We start from the raw sequence: 19,109 nt of genomic DNA on the forward strand, positions 1-19,109 counted from the left end.
CGAATGCTAGTTATTCTCCATTGAAGTTTCCGCAAATTCCAGCCAATCTCCGGAAGTAGCCCTTTTCCAGAAGCGTAAAGAGCCATCATCCCCTGAAGAGAGTAGACAATCGCCTAATTAAAAAACATTGTTAGACAATGATACGGCGTATGCAATGTGGCAGAACATACCAGCGTGAGAAAACTGAACTTGCCAGACATCAAGATGTTTACTGTCAATTGATGCAACCTCTCTAAAGGTATGCTTGAACGGGCTTTCAATGTTTTTCCTAGTATCTGCAAGTGTTCCTGATGTCTGACCTGCAAGAGCAGTGCCAATTGCAGATTGGGTGGAGGCTCTAGAGGCAGCATTTGCGGATCCATTTTGCTTGCTGTTGCCACCATTCGTGACTGACGTGTATATCTCAAATATTTTGATGGTGCCATCTTTTGAACCACTGCCAATAATATCAAACCCTCGAACGGAGCCGTTGGCCCATGCAATGTCCCGCACTAGACCGGTATGGCCAGTCAGCTCAATGGCATGGTAAAACTTCCTGTTCGCTGCCATTCGATACACCTTGACAGTGTTCATCGCCGCAACAACAAGGGATAAACTCTTGCTGTCCCAGGACGGCATAACCATATGGGTCATGTCCATTGGATCATGATGGAACTGAACCTTGAAGCTCGTCTCATCTCCTCGTGAGGGTTCCGAACAAACACGAAACTGGTCGAGTTGTTGCCATTCCGAGAGGTTATCCGCACCCACAGGCTCCAATACGGTGAGAAGACCATCGCGAGTTATTAGAGCCAGCCAGGATTCGAGGTCAATATTTCGAAAGTCTAGCGAGACGTACGGCGTGCGAATAGAAGAAGTCAGACGAAAGATATTCCGGAAGCGCCGACCAGAGTTGCGAGACTGTGTCACATCCTCTTGCCATAGTTTAAATTTCATATCCTCCCCTACGGTGCCAATATGCTGGCCGGTGAATGGGCCGTTCCATGCTGCCTGGGACAGAGAGAATGTGAGAAACGAAATTCCGATCATAACAAATGCATCTTTCGCTGGGCTAACTTACATCGCGAATTTCTGCATCATGTGCTCGCCAAGTATCTGCAAGTTCCCAGCCATCATCCTTTTGATCCCACACCTTTATTCGGTGATCCGCAGATGCAGTGAGGATGCGATTACCATAGAAGTTGAACTTGGTTACTGTAACCAAGTCCCGGTGGCCGGCATCGAACTCGGTGAAAGCTGTCATCTCCACGTAAGTCGCACGCAGTACCTCATCTCTGCTTATAACAGGGATGGTTCCTGCATAAATGAATCAATCGCTGCGCAACTTGGCTTTGTCGCAAGTTGATTAAGATACCAGAGTTTCGTACGTGACGCTTGCGATTCGCCGGGATAACTAAACACGTGACGCTGATAAGCGCAGCGGCTGTTTACTTTGACGCCCAAAAGGACAACTTGCGGCAACTATATTTAAGCGCCGAATTTTCCAACAGTCTTTGCTTTTGACTATAGTTGGGTGGCTTCACGCTATGTGCAGGATACGATGACAGTAACTCTCACTCGGAGAGAGACGTGGAGTCTCATCGCACTATCGATAGGGTGCTCAGCCATATTGGTAAAAAATGCACTTCAAGATGGGGAGCCTCTGGTGGCTTCACTGGCATTGTCTGGAATCGCATTTGCTGCGAGCTTTAGCCTCATTCGATGGCTAGGAAATGTATTCATAAAAGCTGGGCTTAAAGGGAAGGACATGTCCAAGCTTAAGAAGATAGAGATGTAGGTAATACCCCGGGGTTGGTCGCAACGATATATTACTAACACCAGCTCTAGACCCGAGACGATGGGCGCAGTTGTTGCAGTTGTTTACATTCTTACTCTTATCGTGTTCATTCCATTTCCCTTCTACAAAGAACTTGTAGCGGCTACATCTGGTGGAGGAAATCGTGATATACCCTTGCCCGTTCATCGTGTGGAAACAGGCCGCTTTCTTCACAAATTTCCTCATAACAAGGTAACTCCCCTCTCTTCTACTCGTGAAGCTACGACTAACCATTGAAAGCTTGCAACCTATCTTTCGGGATTACTCTCGCTGCAGTCAATAGTGATACTGGGGATTGGCGACGATCTGTTGGACATACGGTGGCGGCACAAGTTTTTCATTCCAGCATTTGCTGCAGTGCCGATGCTAATCGTCTACTTTGTCGATTTCGGAGTGACACATGTCATAGTGCCAGTCCCCCTTCAAGCTTACTTGGGGCCCTCTCTGGACCTGGGTTGGCTGTACTATGTCTATATGGCCGCGGTCGCCATCTTCTGCCCTAATAGTATCAACATGTTGGCTGGAATCAACGGAGTTGAGGTTTCGCAGTCAATAGCCATAGCTTGCCTGTTGATAACCAATGATGCACTGTTTCTGTCGCCATTCACTCCATACCCACACCCAGCCACGGATTCTCATCTATTCTCAATTTATCTACTGCTACCATTCATTGCTGTTTCACTAGCCTTATGGTGGCATAGCTGGTATCCTTCTAAGGTGTTTGTCGGGGATACATACTGTTACTTTGCTGGCATGGTCTTTGCCGTTGTTGGAATATTGGGCCACTTCAGCAAAACTCTGTTGCTGCTATTTGTTCCCCAAATCTTCAATTTCTTGTACTCTACACCACAATTATTTCACTTGATACCTTGCCCGCGGCACCGATTGCCAAAGTTTAACCCGCGAACGGGACTCATGGAACCATCCGTTACTGAGTGGACACGTCCTCCGCACTCCATCATCGCAACCGGTTTGGATTTGCTGGACAAACTCTACCTCATGCAGGTAAAAAGAAACGAAGAAGGCAGCATTATCGAGACAACAAACTTGACCTTACTTAACCTCTGGTTACTCTGGTTTGGACCACTGCGTGAGGATAAGTTGGCGATGCATATAGTCGGCCTCCAGCTTCTATGCGGCGTGGCTGCCCTGCTCGTCCGCCATAAGCTCGCCTTGTTAGTGTTTAGAGAGGATAATCGCGGGCCCGGATTTGCATATAGCTTTGTATAGATATCGTTATCTTATTAGAAAATATTTGTATTACTAGGTATGCACGGAGAAAACTGCGGAGTTAACAGAAGAATATAAAATAGCCGCGCTAGCCTTCCGAAAGCGGCGACCTCGGCCCGGTAGGAAGCGATGACTAATATCCGCTCCTTGGCAGAATACGGCCAATCGGAGTACACCATTAGCTGCTGACCGCCGATACCGGCTTCTCCCCACCAGAGCAGCTATGACCAGCTCTTAAATATAAGTATAACCAGCAGCCAGACATTGATATTGAGGCGGAATAAAAGAGCTTCAGCTTCAACTTCTGACTCCCCAGCTCCACGCCTCTCCGGCTCCCATTTCTCTTCTTTCACCATACACGGGGGTGCTCTTCATACAGAGTAGCAACAATGCCTGGTCTGGATAAACCACCCCAGACGCTGTACGACAAGGTTCTCAAGGACCACATCGTGAACGAGCAGAAGGATGGGACCATCTTGCTATATATCGGTACGTACCATTTTACGCGAGCATCCCCGTCCAATCATTGGCCTTTTGGATTGACAGTAACTGACTGGAGCTCTTGAACCCGACAGATAGGCACCTTGTGCATGAGGTCACATCTCCCGTAAGTCGGATAACATGGAATCCCTGCCCAATAAGTAATTAGCCGCGATTCCCAGGCTAACATTGCGTCACAGCAAGCTTTTGAAGGCTTGAAGAATGCAGGACGCAAAGTGAGGAGGCCAGACTGCACGTTGGCTACAGTTGATCATGTAAGTATAAATCCTAACGTTACTGGATTGACTTCTCCTTGTATTGACCATTTTGTACCCATTAGAACATCCCAACAACGTCTCGTGAGACGTACAAAGATGTTGCCGGCTTCGTCCAGGAGTCTGATTCCCGTCTACAATGCATGACTCTCGAAGAAAATGTCAAGGAGTTCGGTGTGACCTACTTTGGCCTGGGGGATAAAAGGCAAGGCATTGTTCACATTATCGGTCCTGAGCAAGGGTTCACTCTTCCAGGCACAACAGTGGTATGTGGTGACAGCCATACCTCTACTCATGGAGCTTTTGGTGCTTTGGCATTTGGTATTGGTACCAGTGAGGTAGAACATGTCCTGGCCACACAGACCTTGATCACCAAGCGAAGCAAGAACATGCGCGTGCAAGTGGATGGCGAGCTTCCGCCAGGTGTCAGCAGTAAGGACGTGGTTCTGCATGTGATCGGTGTTATTGGAACTGCTGGTGGTACGGGGGCAGTAATCGAATTCTGCGGCTCCGCCATCCGAGGCCTTAGCATGGAGGCACGCATGTCAATTTGCAACATGTCTATTGAAGCTGGTGCTAGGGCTGGCATGATCGCTCCCGATGAAGTCACATTCGAATATCTAAAGGGCAGACCACTTGCTCCAAAGTATGGCAGTGCCGAGTGGAAGAAGGCAGTTGCGTATTGGTCGAGCTTGAAATCCGATGAGGGGGCCGTCTACGATAAAGAGGTTTTCATAGATGCAAAGGACATCGTGCCTACAATTTCCTGGGGAACCTCGCCTCAGGATGTGGTCCCAATTACTGGCGTTGTGCCCGGCCCCGACGATTTCTCGGATGAGGTCAAGAAAGCTAGCTGCCGTCGCGCTCTGGAGTACATGGGACTCACAGCTGGTACCCGAATGGAAGATATCCCAATTGACAAGGTATTTATTGGCTCATGCACAAATGCGCGAATTGAAGATCTTCGAGTTGCCGCTCATATTGTAGAGGGCAAGAAAATTGCTTCGAATGTTATGCGCGCAATGATCGTTCCTGGTTCTGGGCTGGTTAAGCGACAAGCAGAATCGGAGGGACTTGACAAGATATTCATCGATGCAGGGTTTGAATGGAGAGAGGCTGGATGTTCCATGTGCCTTGGTATGAATCCTGATATTCTCTCCCCTCGGGAACGATGTGCCAGTACATCAAACAGAAACTTCGAGGGTCGGCAAGGTGCTGCTGGCCGAACACATCTGATGTCTCCCGCTATGGCTGCTGCTGCTGCGATAGTAGGAAAACTGGCAGATGTTCGCAAAATTGCCTCAACAATCCCGATATCACAGAAGAAATCCTCGCCTAAATTCGAAATACATCCAGAGGTAGAAGACGAGGAAGAGCTTGATCGGATCCTGGACTACCCCGAAGACAACGAACCACATACCAACACCACCGCTGAGAAGTCTCCCGCTGGGCTTCCCAAGTTCACTACCCTAAAAGGAATTGCTGCCCATCTGGATCGAGCCAATGTTGATACCGATGCCATCATACCCAAGCAATTCCTGAAGACAATAAAGCGAACTGGCCTCGGGAGTGCCCTTTTCCACCCTCTACGATACAATGAGGATGAGTCGGAAAATCCAAACTTCGTTCTGAACAAGGAGCCATATCGCAACGCGAAAATCCTTGTCAGTGGCGAAAACTTTGGATGTGGAAGTTCTCGCGAGCACGCCCCTTGGGCACTGCTTGATTTCGGAATTAAGTGCATAATAGCCCCGTCTTTTGCCGATATTTTCTTCAACAACACTTTTAAGAACGGAATGCTTCCAATTGCGATCCCTGATGCCGCTACTATCCAGCAGCTAGCCGCTGAAGCTGATGCCGGCCATGAGCTGGAAGTTGACCTTGTCAACCAACGAATCAATGATGCTGCTGGCAATAAGCTTGCAGACTTTGAAGTTGAGGAGTTCCGAAAACACTGTCTCATCAATGGCCTTGACGATATTGGCTTGACAATGCAGATGGAGAGTTTAATTCGTAAGTTTGAGGGACAGCGGACACGCGAGACACCATGGCTCGATGGAAGCGGATATTTGAAGAGACAAAACGGGAATGGAACTGGACCTGCCATGGTGGAGGCTGCTCCTGTTCCCAAGACCAATCGGGGTGAGATCAAAGGTGAGCCTTTGGAATGGTAGAAGAGGCAACCATAACAAAAGGGCCATTACATTTCCTTGTGTTCATATTAATAATACCCTGTTCCGTTGAAATCACGCATGGCATTGAAATACCTATCTGCATTATATTTCGGTTATTTGTTTCGATGTTTATACATTTTATAAAGCTCGGTCTACATATTTTAGCATCAGAACAAAAATGAAGAAGAGCCTTGAACTTCCAAGTTGCGCCTTTATGTGGCCCTCTGAAGCTGCTAAATATAACACTCGCATAAACACCAAACCATCAGTCTACTCCTTAGCCCCGTACTTCGCCCTATATTCAAGGAGCTTCTCCAGATTCTCCTTACCAATATCGTCCCCAAGCTTTTCGATAATATCATTCAAGTTGAGTACTGCCCGTACAGGAATTGATTCGCCCAAGTCTCTCTGTGCAGCCCCAACCGCACTCTTGGTCTCTGTATCGTTAACTCTCTCCTGTCTATCCAGCAAGACCAATACACCAACCACGATGCCTCCCTCTTTCTCAATTATACCAACAGCCTCTCTCAAGGCGGTTCCGGCAGTGATGACATCGTCTATAATGACTATCCTCTTGCCCTTGAGAGGGGCACCGACAATGTTCCCTCCCTCGCCATGACTCTTAGCCTCCTTCCGGTTGAAAGAGTAACTGACATTATCCCATACACCCTGGGTATCTCGAACACCAAGCTCATTCAGAACTGCCGTGCAGAGTGGTATTCCCTTGTACGCAGGCCCAAAAATTATATCAAAGCTGGGAGTGACAGCTTTCCCTTCTTGACTTTTGACGAATGGAGGGCTAGATAACACTGTAGCACAGGCAGACGCTGTTGCATGCAGTAACGGTGCAGTGTGGAGGAGGGTCGTTGTGAAGAAGTAAGGGGAGTTTCGGCCTGATTTAAGAACGTAGGAGCCGAACGAAAGGACTTTGCTGGAAATGAGGATCGAGAGAAGGTTTGCTTTGTAGTCCGGAGACTTGTCTGAGTCCTGAGCTGGCATGGTGTCTTGGATAGCGAATGAATATAGCCGTGGTTTGTGAACAAGGAGAGAAGCAGCTACACGGCGGGGTATCTGCAAACGATTCTTGCGATCGGCCGACCTGACAGCGCAGTTAGAGAAGTATATGAGATCCAACCACCGTCGCGCTAGGATTATAGTAAGCAGATGCGAGGTATGGAAGTGTCAAGCGAATCCGATCACTTCGATCACTGCTGATATTTCTGGTTTGGTTTTGATATCATTTTTTCTTGTCGACAAAAAAAAAAAAAAAAAAAAAACCGTCTACTTCCCTTTTAGGCTTTCTGCCGCCCCTCACCGGCTTCTACTTTCAACCTCAACTTCGACTTGCGATCAACTACTTCATCTTCTTCAACTTCATCATCATCATCTTCTTCTTCTTCTTCATCAACAACAGTTACTTCTTCTTCTTCTTCTTCCCAAATCCAATTTCTACTCAGCAGGCTCAACTATGCCAGTGCGTCCCGCAGGCTTGTACTCGCACCCCACGCGGGGTTCGTTGGAGCGAGCAATCCTGCACGTGTAAAGACCGCAGTTCACAGACCATGCAGGTGCTTTTGAAATAGTTACTCCAGCTCAGGCTTTGCGCAGAGAACTCAGTATCTGCTAGCGGGATTTCAATTCCTAGACGGGACAATCCTGGCTCTGAGGACCATAACATCTTGCCAACAGGTTGTCTCCCACACGCCTCACGAGCCTGCGCCGGTAAGAGAACCGGTGCAGCTTAATCCCTGCTAGTCACGGAACAGTGATGACCACCCTCAAATCCTTCTGCCTTGCCCTGGCCCGCGTCGGAAGGCGCCCACAAGTCACAATGGGGGAGCCTCGTGCCCCGACTGCCTTTCTCCAGCGTCATCAACAAGGCACCATAAACACGATCAGAAATTTGGGCGAAAATCGAATTGGCATCCGGTTTCCGCCAGTTCATCTGTAGGCCGGGGACCCCCCGGCAAGCGGGACGGAGCGATGGTGTAATAACTAGGTTAGCGGAGGGGTAGAAAAAAAGGAGAGCCGGAATACGCATGCTGGATGCGGTCCAAACAACAGGAAGAAAATGCTGCCCATGCTGGCTGGCTGGTTATATCTAATTTTTGGCCTTGATCTATTGAGAATTGCGCGCCTCTTTGTGTCAAGCCTGGATCTGTAGTTGGCCTGCTGGTAGCTAAAAGCAAAGAAGGGAAAAGGAGCCAGTCCCGCCCTGAGAAAGAGCTATATAAAGGGCGTTCATTCCTCTCCCCCCCTTTTATCTCAAGGACTTCCCCTGCTTCCCTCTTCTGCTTCCTCTTCCCAGAAGAATAATTCTGTTTGTATCTGGCCTTTTCCTCACGGAAGACAACTGCACATAAAAATTACCAACACAAGTTGCCGGCGGGTTCGTCGCCTTCTCTTCCGGCCAACTTTAAGCTTAGTTAACTAAGAACTCGGGGCTGGGGCGCTCACCTTATTTTCTTCTCTGCCTTTTCCTCTCCCCAAGCTTCTTACAACCAGAAACTTGCCTCCCACCACCGTTCCCGTACATGAGATAGACGACGTAACCGCATAGCTACACTATATGTTGCGCATACTGGCAGACAGGTGGGCACGCAAACGCTACTTCGGTTGAGACGCTCCTGGTCGGAATTGCAGCAGGCAGAGAAACCATTTATCGGACTTTTGGCCTCGTCCTAAGCTCAGCTCGGAGGCTTTTTTTTTGGGTCCTCTTTTTCCCACCTGTTCATTCGGCCTATTTACTCGAATTGTTCGCTAGAAAAGGACAGAAAAGTACGTATAGACGCCTGGCTGGAGAGCCTTCGCTTGCTTCTTTACTCTTTTCCTTCTCCTCGCCGGTGGTCTTTTCTCTCATTCACCGCGAGAGCCTCTTATAACTACCGATTTCGGAGGGATTGAAGCCCCCAGAAGGCAGAGCAAATTGCACCGACTGTTCGATAACTCCCTGTCCATCGAGCTAGTTGCACTGGCTCTTCCCTTCACTTAGTCTCATCGCTCGTTGCCGGTGAAAGAGTTATCGTTACTGACTGTTGTGTGTCTTCTGGCAGTTTTAACCCGTCATGCATATCAAAGACAAATTGGCCCTGGCAGAGGCCGCTGGGCGGCCAGGAATCTCCTTTGAATTCTTCCCTCCTAAGACAGCGCAAGGTGTACAGAATCTGTATGACCGTATGGATCGCATGCATGGACTGGGACCGTCGTTCATTGATATAACCTGGGGCGCAGGAGGTCGGCTGGCGGAGCTCACCTGTGAGATGGTTCATGTCGCCCAGTCGGTTTACGGGTTAGAGACGTGCATGCATCTTACCTGCACTGATATGCCGAGAGAGAAGGTTGATGATGCTCTGCAGAGTGCTTTTAAAGCGGGCTGTACGAATATTCTCGCTCTTCGAGGAGACCCGCCTCGAGAGAAGGAAGCGTGGGAACAAACTGAAGGAGGATTCCGGTATGCGAGAGATCTTGTGCAGTACATCAGGGAGAAGTATGGCAACCACTTCGATATCGGCGTTGCTGGTTATCCTGAAGGCTGTGAAGATGAGGAAGATCCCGAACTGTTAATGAAGTACCTGAAGGAAAAGGTTGATGCTGGTGGCACCTTTATCATCACTCAAATGTTCTACGACGCGGATAATTTCTTGGATTGGGTGAAGAAATGTCGACAGGCTGGAATCAAGGTCCCCATCATCCCCGGCATCATGCCAATTTCAACTTATGCTGCATTTATTCGTCGTACCAACTGGGTCAAGTGTGCCGTGCCCAAGGGCTGGATGGAGGCTCTTGAGCCTGTGAAGAATGATGATGCCGCTGTTAAGCAGATTGGAAAGGCTCTGGTGTCTGAGATGTGCAGAAAGCTGCTTGAAAATGGCATCAACCATCTGCACTTGTAAGTTGTCACCCGCAGCTATTGCGTTTTTGAATTATTCAGTGGTCTAATGTCCTCAATAGCTATACCATGAACCTTGCGCAGTCCACGACCATGGTTTTGGAAGAGTTGAACCTGAAACCCTCCACCGAAACTCCTCTTCAGAAGCCACTGCCATGGAGAAAGTCACTGGGGCTTGGAAGGAGAGAAGAAGACGTTCGACCTATTTTCTGGAGACATAGACATCAATCCTATGTTGCACGCACCCAATCTTGGGATGAATTCCCTAACGGTCGTTGGACCGATTCACGCTCTCCTGCCTTTGGAGAGCTTGATGTTTATGGCATTGGACTTAAGGGCACCAACGAGCAGAACATCAAGCTATGGGGTGAGCCCAAGTCGGTTAGAGATCTGTCAGATATCTTCGTTCGCTTCCTGGAGCATAAGCTCGACAGGCTACCATGGAGTGAAAGTGCAATCACTCAAGAATCAGAGATCATTAAGGACGATCTGATCGACCTCAACAACAGGGGCTTCCTTACCATCAACTCACAGCCTGCAATTAATGGTGCTAAATCCTCTCATCCAATATACGGATGGGGTCCTCGGAACGGCTACGTGTACCAAAAGGCTTATCTCGAGTTACTTATCTCTCCAGCACTAATCGATGAGGTGGTCAGGCGAATTGAATCCAACGCGGACTTAACATACCACTGCATCAACAAAGATGGAGAACTAAAGACAAACTCCAGCGATACGCCTAATGCTGTCACATGGGGCATTTTTGCCTCCAAGGAAGTTATTCAACCTACAATTGTCGAAACCGTTAGTTTCCTAGCATGGAAGGACGAGGCCTATAGACTAGGAGATGACTGGGCCAAATGTCACGATGCCTCAAGCGCTAGCAGGAAACTAATCCAGAACACGATGGATACCTGGTACCTTGTCAACATCGGTAAGCCCCCGCCAGTACCTTTAGTTTACTTTCTAACGAATATACTAACACATTGTTTCAGTGAATAACGACTTCCATAAGACGCATGATATTTTTGATCTATTCAAGGGCCTAGTTCTCAAGGACATCGACACCGAAGTCAGCGGCACTCAACAAACCACTGAACCTGCAGAAAACGGCACTCACTCGGAAGCTCGAGCACCGAAGACGGAGAAACAAGCTGTTTCCGCAAAGTAAACTTGTCTTCACCCACTCAGTTACCAACTAACGATCGCACTACCACTTCGACGTCGACGCCCTCCATTTATTTTTTTTTACTTTTTGGTTCTACTTTCAACTTAACCTTCTTCAAAATACCCCATTCAACATTCGTGTTTCGTTTCAAGGCATTCGTCATTTTTTTTTTTTTTCTCATCGTTTATTTTATTACACCCTCCGCAGCTTCCCTTTCAATTCTCCACGTTTGAGACCAAACACAAAAAAGACATGGCAAAGGAATAAACGCCAGGGATAAAAGGGGTAGGCTATCTATTGTCTAGGAAGGCTGCTGGGGCTAGACTCAACTCATGCATGGGAAAGCGGCGTCTAGATGAAAAAAAGAAAAGGAAAGAAAGGGGAATGACTATGAAGAGTCAGAGATGCATCATTTTATTTAATTTATATCATAGCGGGCAATGGGACCAGGAGGCACGCAGCAAGAAGGAAGATTTCAACAAAGCACTACCTTGATGATTGAGATGATGCAACGGATGAATGACCTTTCCTTTCAACACTATTTCAACATAAGTAAACCAGCGTTTAGGTTTTCTTTTAGAGCATTTTGTAATTTCATAGTCTAATGTTCAAAAAATTCTATGGATTTCCAATATTGGATCTGAAGTTCGTTCCATAGTAAGCGAAAGTAGTCTATTCAATTTCTATCTCTAAAGAGTGTGTAGAAAGAGAGAGGATTGGTATGAATAGCTTCCTGACTTAGCATGCATGAACGGGCCTTTCGAGAAGACATTTCGATGTTTGGACAATGATACCCCAATGGAGAGTCGCGTTCATTATATCCTGAAGGCATACTCCGTACGTGACAGCCTTTGCCTAGCCTCTGAATGTGATTGATACTGCCACTGCCACGCATAAAACACCGATTACGATTTTCTTGGACCTCAAAACTTGTGGTAGCTTAAGCCCAGGAATTCCTGTCGTCCAGTACTCGCGATATTCCCTATACGTCATAGCCATGAGGGTGAGGTAGAATATTGCCATTGGTAACAAAGAGTAGTATGCCCATTTGGCAAGAGGCATGATCGGGCTTCTTTTCATGTTGTTCTCATTATCTGCGCGTTCCGTTTCGCTCACTTGGATCCCTGAGGCTCGGATGAGCCCATCCACCTCCTGGCCGGGTTGCCCAAGTTTGATGACGTGAATTGCCGTAGTCTGCTTTGTGTTTCCTGTATTTTCGGCGTTTTCTGCATTTACTACACTTCCTGTTTTCGTAGTGGTAGTGGCGATACTCTCTCTGGAAACACCGTGAGATTGTTCGGAGGAGCTCTTCTGCGTCGATATTTCGGTTGGAGTGAAGAAGTTTTCCACATCGCTTGCACTGAGTCGAACAGGGGTGACTGTGGATGTGGTAGTGGTAGTGGTAATGGTTGCAAGCAGCTCGTCTCCTTCTGAACCTCCGACCTGGAGAGTTTGTCTGGAATGGGTTTGAGGTTCCAGATACAGGTCCCTGGAGAAGCTCCTGTCCTGGAAATGGTTGAGGTATTGTCTCCCTGTTGAACCGGGACTGCGGAAACTGGGATGGAGCTCTTGGGGGTAGGTTGGCATGCTCGGACCACGGTGACCCCGATAAGGTGTCTGCTGAGGGCCCCTGTGGCTGGAGTGACCAGTTGGTGCATTCCGATCCGGCCCTGGAGGGTACCTTTGTCCCCTCTTTCGAGGGGGTGGTATCCTTTCTTCTCTTCCATAGCCGGGACCACCTAAAAAATACTTGTTTGTCTGCTCTCTCCACCCGTGCTGTGGTCGGCTAGCTGAAGGAGCGGAGTTATGCCTCCATTCCCGTGGTAAACCATGAGGAGATAGGCTGTGGGGGTTGCCTGGAGGTCTATCTTTCCGCCGTCCTCTATCTAAAGGGTCCGCATTGTGCAGAAGAGCTTCGCGGATTTTAGAAAGCCTCCTTGGAGGAGTACTGGGACCCTCAGGAGTCCTAGGCCGAGGACTTGGTACTCTTGAGGGATGGATCATATTATTATCATAGCGATAGAACCGATTGCAAGCCTGCTGAAAGTCAGCTATTTGCCGAGGAGTCATAGATGGTGGATTTGGTTCCCTAGCGGATGGCATGTTGACAACAAATCGATCTTCAAGATTTTTAAGCTGTACACCAGCATCTGATAGGAAGGCCACATGAGCTTCTGCCTGATCTCGAGGGCTAATTAACAGTGAACTATTCATACCTGCGTCGGAGGACGGCGTAGGCACCGGCGTCCGTTCTGAAGCATCAAGGCTAATCCACTGATCTCCCTTGAGACGCCATTTCTGATTGTTCATAGTTCCCCCAGAGTTTTCGATCTGTGGGTCGACATCATCCGAATGGCTGTAATCTGTTAAATCCGGGCTGACAACTCCAGTTCGTGGATTTGCACCGCGAGCTGTAAGAAAATCGTCCCGACTCACAGTCTGCGAAGTTCTTCTTGGGCCTGAAGGTAGGGAACCAGCCGATGGCTGCTGAAGGTCTGAATGGTGAGGCTTGTGCCTTTCCAACATGTCGTCCCGGTGCGAGGGGTGGGCCTCATTATGAGACGAAGGCCGTGGCCTGTGGTCACCCAGAGTTCCGGGAGGTAGGATGAACTTGGGGGGTGTATTGCGGCTGGGGATCCGGGGTCTCCTGACAGTTCCTGCGTCGCTGTGGGCGTCACTTTCAGTGCCGGTTCCCGCCTCCTCAGCAGGTTCTTCGCCAGCAGAACATTTCTTGTGTTCGATACTGTGATTCTCATTCTTGTTTATGGCCATCTCAACATTGGGACTAGCTTTAGCAGCGGGATCATTATTTGTTCCATCAGCATTTGAGATAGGCTCCTCCTGTGTATCGGTGTTACGAAACACTGATCCGGAGAGCCATACCGACCAAGATCCCGAGCGTATAGGTTTCTTCTGGGTCGGTTTGCCCTTTGCTTTATCTGAAAAACTGGTCGTCAGATCAGGCATAGGCATAATGGGGAGATGCGAAGAATGTTCTGAAGCAGGATAAAAATAACACACGAAGGTAGAGAATTGAATTGAGAGAATGTCAGACACTCGTACGTAGTGGTGAGAAGTAGAAACGATGGACTTTCAGCAACTGCTCACAAGGAAAGCAACTCGACATATCAAATATCGAGATAAACAATAACCAAAGTAATAAAGGAAAACCTGCGTTATCATGCCAGTTGGTCATCCTTGGGAAGTAGGCAAGCACTATGGGTATCATAAACAAGTACAAGTACTATGAAAAAGAAAGAGCTATGAAGAGCGCTGGAAGGCGATATGCGGTGAAAAGGCATTGAAAGGAGTACAGGTATTCAACCAAATTATAACTTGCAATGCTAGAGAGGTAAAAAAGAGAAGGGCTTTTATACAAATGTACGGATTCATTGTCGGCAAACTAACAATATCAAGCAGAAAGGCTCTTATCAAAAACGCCCACTTTCTCTCCTAGGAGAAAGTCCGTCCGCAAGCCGAGCTCTCCGGCTGGATGACAGAATGGAGCTCATATCGCCTGCCACGCTTGAACGCTTGAGAGGGCTGCTTGGAGGTTTCCTGGGACTATGCGCGCCGTCAGAATCTCGGTAGCTAGAACTTTGCCTCCGGTCCAAATAGGGTGTTGCTGACTTTCGTAGGGGAGATTGAGCATGGGAATATACCCCAAGGCTTCCTCCATCGCCCGTACCAGATGGTGGTCTGAATTGCGGTTGGCGAATGGCACCGCTTTTCTTGTTAATGGGTGTAAACGTGTCCATAGTATAAGAGGGTGTTTGGATATCAGTCGTCCTTTGTATAGAACCGGTGGACGTAACTTGCGGTGTTGACAGAGATGTTCTAGGAGTCACCTGTGGTCGGTTTTTCACACTGTAATCGGGATCGACATGATGGATGTAGTTGGGGTTCGGGCGAGTCTTGAAAGTGTGTTGTGTAGTGGATGGCGCATAAGTTTCTACCACATTATACTTTTCATCCTTATGTGGGATAAAATGATCTGCCTGTGAAAACTGAGTGGCAACATCGCGAACATCTGGATCTGTTCTTGGGTGGACGAATTTCGTATCGTATTCATTCAACACCTCCTTATGGACCAAAGCTGAATCTTTAGCTTGCTGGGAATAGGAGGCCGAAAGGGCAGACATTTGCGCAGTCAATAGCAATGCCAAAAATATAGTGGTCACTATCGTTACACTGGGCCGGGGGTCCGAGGAGAGCGTCGGCAGGAATAACCAATACACGAGAATATGACCAGGACTAAATAGACAAAAGAGTCGAATAGAGATTGGGTGCGGATCCCAGACAGAGAGCTGCCATACATCACGGTGGGCATCAGGATGTGCTCTCTTCTCCGCTGAGCTAGCAGATAGAACGTCGGAAATGAAGCGCAGGGGTGTGGATGACATCGGCGAGGAGTTCACTTGTACTCGTTTGGCAGAGGGTGTTGATGGTACGTTCTCAATAGGCACTTCAAATAAGCGGTAGGGACGCGTCCGGCAAAATGCATATAGCGCATTTGAGATGGACAGAAGCGCCAGCGCATGAACGATGAACGATGCCTGTAAAACCGAGATATCCGTTAGCATATGAAACCCTAAAAAGCTACCGTTTTGATCAAAGATTCCGCATACCAGCCAAGCTACGTAGCTTACACCTCCCTCGTCTCCAAACACGTCGTCATGAGCCCGGCTGCTCTTCTGGCTATTTGCACGCGCAACGAGAAATAAAACGTTCAACGCGATTCCAACGGGTAGCGCCCACTCCTTCTCCCACTGTTCCCAATCACTGGAGTCAAGTTCCTCCGAAAGCCATAACAGAAAGTCAAGAGGGTTCAAATAGGCCTTGATGCGCTCGAGAAGCGGTCTCCGCCGAATGAGAGGGGGCATCGTAAGACGTGGGAGCCAGCTCCGGCTTTGAATGTCGCAGGGGGTGAAGAGCAGGCAGTTGTCGGTTCCTAGAGCTTCTAATTCCAATGCATGGTATCTCTGTAAGTGTCTAGATGAGTTAGTCACCTGCTCAAAAGCTCCAGCACGCAGTACCTGGGCTTGGTGTCGATATTCAATTCCTGCTTTGCTGCTTTCTTGCTGTGAAGAAAAGTAGAAAAGTAGAAAAAGTATTTGTTTATGGTTGGAGTTTCGTTGCTGGGCGGCGATTGTATCACGTGACAGTAGTAAAATATAGGCACAGCGAGAGCGCCAGGCATTGGAAGGTGTCCAAACGGCCAGTCATTCTGTACGCAGGGTCAGCTTTTAAGAGGGGTTTGGCTTAAATATGAAGCCTTGATATTACCGTTTAGCTATTGCAGGCCTTCGAGTAATCGCCAACAACGCGGAAGAAGGGATCTGTATGGATTACATAAGCTGCATGAGATCATGTGCAATCCGATAAGCAGCTCCAACTTTGGATCGACCGTCAAGACAGCTTTGCCCGCAGACGAGAAGCAACGAAACGGCCGTCTTGTTTGCTCATTTCCTTCTGCGAGGAGGGAATTGTACACTTTGGAGATATCGATTATCTGTTCAGGATAACAGCTGGGCCGTGCAAGGGGATCTGTTAGATACTTCTTTTCCCGCCCTTACGCCGTCAGAAGCAGTATGTCTTCAGGCTCCAAGGTACAACAATAATCTCTCTTCAAGGACCCAAGCGGCACAGGTATTTTGACGGCCGGCCTAGCAAGCTAGATACTGATATTTTCCCGTTCTTTGATATCTAGGATAGGCAATTTCTCGCCGTGATCGGAGATGAGGAGTAAGCTACCGTCCAACCTTCATATATACGTGGGGATGTTGTTAACATAAGAGGTTTGATACAGCTCTGTGACCGGACTTCTACTTGCTGGCATAGGTGTGAGTACACCTACAGTGCTAACCATGAGATTTCCCTCGCTGTCTTGATAGAGGGAGGTCCGTGACTGTTGACGGAGGAGCTGACTTGGGCTACCCAGCACGTAACGGATCCTCCAGACTCCCAGCGCAATTTCCTTGTTGTCGACTCCAAGACCGAAACGAGTGCCATTGAAAAAGCGTTCAAAAACTTCACACAAGAGAGAAAGGATATCGGTGTCCTACTCATAAACCAGCATGTATGCAGCTCCCCTGTCTTCAGCTCCAAAGTCAGGATAACCCGCTAACGTTGTGGTGTTTTAACAGGTGGCTGAAAGAATACGCAATAGCGTAGATAAATTCACCGAAGCTTTCCCGGCCGTGCTTGAGATTCCAAGCAAGGACCATCCTTACGACCCCGAAAAAGACAGTGTATTACGACGTGTGAGAAGACTCTTTGGCGAGTAGGCACTGTTTCAAATGCGGGAGACCGTTGTGTTTTTGATCATTATATATTTCGGTGATAGTTCGCAATAATATAGAATTTGAAGATATGATTTAGGTTGTCATACATAGTTACTACCGTGTTCTGAGAAGTGCGACTGCTATATGATCTATCCTCACTAATTGCTTGTATTATGGTTATCTATCTGCGTTTGAACGTATGAACCGAACGGGATAAAATGTCAACGAAATATGAAATAAAATCATCAAGTAAACAAGGCATGCTTGAGCGGATATGCAGGAACAAAAACCCAAAATTCAGCAGAACACGCGTTAGTATTTCTCAAGTGGTATGTAGAAACCGGAAGGAAGGTATCCCATGGCTATCGGAGATACATGGGCTAGTCGACATTATAGCAAAGCTCAGTTAGTCCAAAGGCTTGGTTTAAACAAAGCAGTGCATATCATCGACATGAGTAAACGCAAGTATCCAAAGGATCATAGCACAATTCATACACATCGTATCGTATCGTATCAACCCAGCATCAGTCGTACCACTGACGTAGGAGGCCTGGAAGGGTTATCCAACGGCTGCTAGAATGACCCTAACTATACCCAACGAGTCCTGAGGCACCCCCATTAGGCGATGGTGACCTAATGTGGTTTTTACACTTTGATTTCAAAGACGACGGTAGCTGTAAGACAGGTAATCGGCTCCCCCTCGGCACTCGAAACATCCGCTCGGACGATATATTTGCCCTGTTTTGAAAATATATGCATTAGTCTTCCGCCTATCTTTCTTTGTGGAGACCAACAAAAAGGATGACTTACTGGAGGAACCTGAGGAGGAATATCAACGCTCTTCTTGAGTACCATCTTGCCTTTCTCAAGTGGACAGTCTAGCCCAACCTTCTCGGTTTGATCACACAGGTCCATCTCCTGGTTTATTAACTGAAGGAAGCCATATGTGACCTGCAACTGAACTGTAGCTCCCTTTTTGATCTCCTTGGCCACGATGCCGGAGGCTTTGATGACCAGAGGTTGGCCACTGTAACATATTTGTACATTAGCATAAGCTACAGGTATATGCACATAGATAGACTATCGGAAAGAGGCAAGCTGAGAGTCAACGACTTACGGGAGTGGTGGGTTCGGAGAGAGGTCTACATTCTCTATTTGAAGAAGGTTCTCCGCTGGATCGGCGCAGTACATCAGGGGGTTGTCACCGGGGACTTTGAGGTCCCCATCAGTGTCTAATGGTATCTGTGAGGTATCGCGGAAAAGTGAAGGAGGAGCGGCTAGGGCAAGAGGAGACAGAAGCAAGGCGACGAGAGCGGTGGAAGAGAAACGCATGATGATGATGGGTATCGGAAGGTGCCGAAAGACGGACGGGTGTTTTGGTAGAAGACTGTATGGGATATGGATAGATAAACAGCAGCTGCCCCGTTGTCAGGTAGAGCTAGTAATGAGAGTCGTTTGTACTATGCAGCAGACGGATGTGGCCTCGCTCGTGCGATGTTGTAGTCAAGAGCTCGATCTCCAAGCTGAGCGAAAGCCGAAATATTGGGGAAGCTTGGCAAGTTATGTCATGCGACCGGGAACCTTGCTTAGTCATTAAACTCAATATCAAACTCTAAATTATGCTTGCCTGAGGGCCAAGGATGTACTCTGTACACAGACTGGCAAGAGAGGGCAGATGAGGATGTAGAAAGGGTGTTGCCAGGGCGGATTTGGTGGAGATATATTGTATTTGCAACTGAGGCGCAGGATGAAACTTTTCTCCTTGACAAGGTCACTCATTATCCTTCTATAAC

General features: G+C 48.1%; 8 protein-coding genes across 8 annotated transcripts; 3 read left to right on the top strand and 5 right to left on the bottom strand.

The window, feature by feature from the left end:
• Positions 1–6: 6 nt before the first annotated feature.
• Positions 7–1,243, bottom strand: TRV_07372 (uncharacterized protein; the record flags this gene model as incomplete). The annotated part of the gene is made up of 3 exons (XM_003018566.1): positions 7–92; positions 171–990; positions 1,061–1,243. The coding sequence occupies 3 exons, from the start codon at positions 1,241–1,243 to the stop codon at positions 7–9; spliced, it is 1,089 nt and encodes a 362-aa protein (XP_003018612.1).
• A 297-nt stretch (positions 1,244–1,540) lies between these two features.
• On the top strand, positions 1,541–3,046 carry TRV_07373 (uncharacterized protein; the record flags this gene model as incomplete). The annotated part of the gene is made up of 3 exons (XM_003018567.1): positions 1,541–1,773; positions 1,828–2,008; positions 2,150–3,046. The coding sequence occupies 3 exons, from the start codon at positions 1,541–1,543 to the stop codon at positions 3,044–3,046; spliced, it is 1,311 nt and encodes a 436-aa protein (XP_003018613.1).
• A 389-nt stretch (positions 3,047–3,435) lies between these two features.
• Positions 3,436–5,975, top strand: TRV_07374 (aconitase family protein; the record flags this gene model as incomplete). Its single annotated transcript, XM_003018568.1, has 3 exons — positions 3,436–3,535; positions 3,689–3,801; positions 3,867–5,975. 3 exons carry the CDS (start codon positions 3,436–3,438, stop codon positions 5,973–5,975), a joined length of 2,322 nt encoding a protein of 773 aa, XP_003018614.1.
• Positions 5,976–6,245: 270 nt separating this feature from the next.
• TRV_07375 (uncharacterized protein) lies at positions 6,246–7,653 on the bottom strand (the record flags this gene model as incomplete). The annotated part of the gene is made up of 3 exons (XM_003018569.1): positions 6,246–7,120; positions 7,291–7,441; positions 7,537–7,653. The coding sequence occupies 3 exons, from the start codon at positions 7,651–7,653 to the stop codon at positions 6,246–6,248; spliced, it is 1,143 nt and encodes a 380-aa protein (XP_003018615.1).
• Positions 7,654–9,040: 1,387 nt separating this feature from the next.
• TRV_07376 (uncharacterized protein) lies at positions 9,041–11,035 on the top strand (the record flags this gene model as incomplete). The annotated part of the gene is made up of 3 exons (XM_003018570.1): positions 9,041–9,864; positions 9,927–10,798; positions 10,860–11,035. The coding sequence occupies 3 exons, from the start codon at positions 9,041–9,043 to the stop codon at positions 11,033–11,035; spliced, it is 1,872 nt and encodes a 623-aa protein (XP_003018616.1).
• An 852-nt stretch (positions 11,036–11,887) lies between these two features.
• On the bottom strand, positions 11,888–14,005 carry TRV_07377 (uncharacterized protein; the record flags this gene model as incomplete). Its single annotated transcript, XM_003018571.1, has 1 exon — positions 11,888–14,005. One exon carries the CDS (start codon positions 14,003–14,005, stop codon positions 11,888–11,890), a length of 2,118 nt encoding a protein of 705 aa, XP_003018617.1.
• Positions 14,006–14,463: 458 nt separating this feature from the next.
• Positions 14,464–15,915, bottom strand: TRV_07378 (uncharacterized protein; the record flags this gene model as incomplete). The annotated part of the gene is made up of 1 exon (XM_003018572.1): positions 14,464–15,915. One exon carries the CDS (start codon positions 15,913–15,915, stop codon positions 14,464–14,466), a length of 1,452 nt encoding a protein of 483 aa, XP_003018618.1.
• A 2,046-nt stretch (positions 15,916–17,961) lies between these two features.
• TRV_07379 (uncharacterized protein) lies at positions 17,962–18,648 on the bottom strand (the record flags this gene model as incomplete). The annotated part of the gene is made up of 2 exons (XM_003018573.1): positions 17,962–18,343; positions 18,434–18,648. The coding sequence occupies 2 exons, from the start codon at positions 18,646–18,648 to the stop codon at positions 17,962–17,964; spliced, it is 597 nt and encodes a 198-aa protein (XP_003018619.1).
• Positions 18,649–19,109: the final 461 nt, after the last annotated feature.

This window comes from Trichophyton verrucosum (assembly GCF_000151505.1).
Source record: "Trichophyton verrucosum HKI 0517 chromosome Unknown contig01000_1.f1.exp, whole genome shotgun sequence".
Classification (NCBI taxonomy): domain Eukaryota; kingdom Fungi; phylum Ascomycota; class Eurotiomycetes; order Onygenales; family Arthrodermataceae; genus Trichophyton; species Trichophyton verrucosum.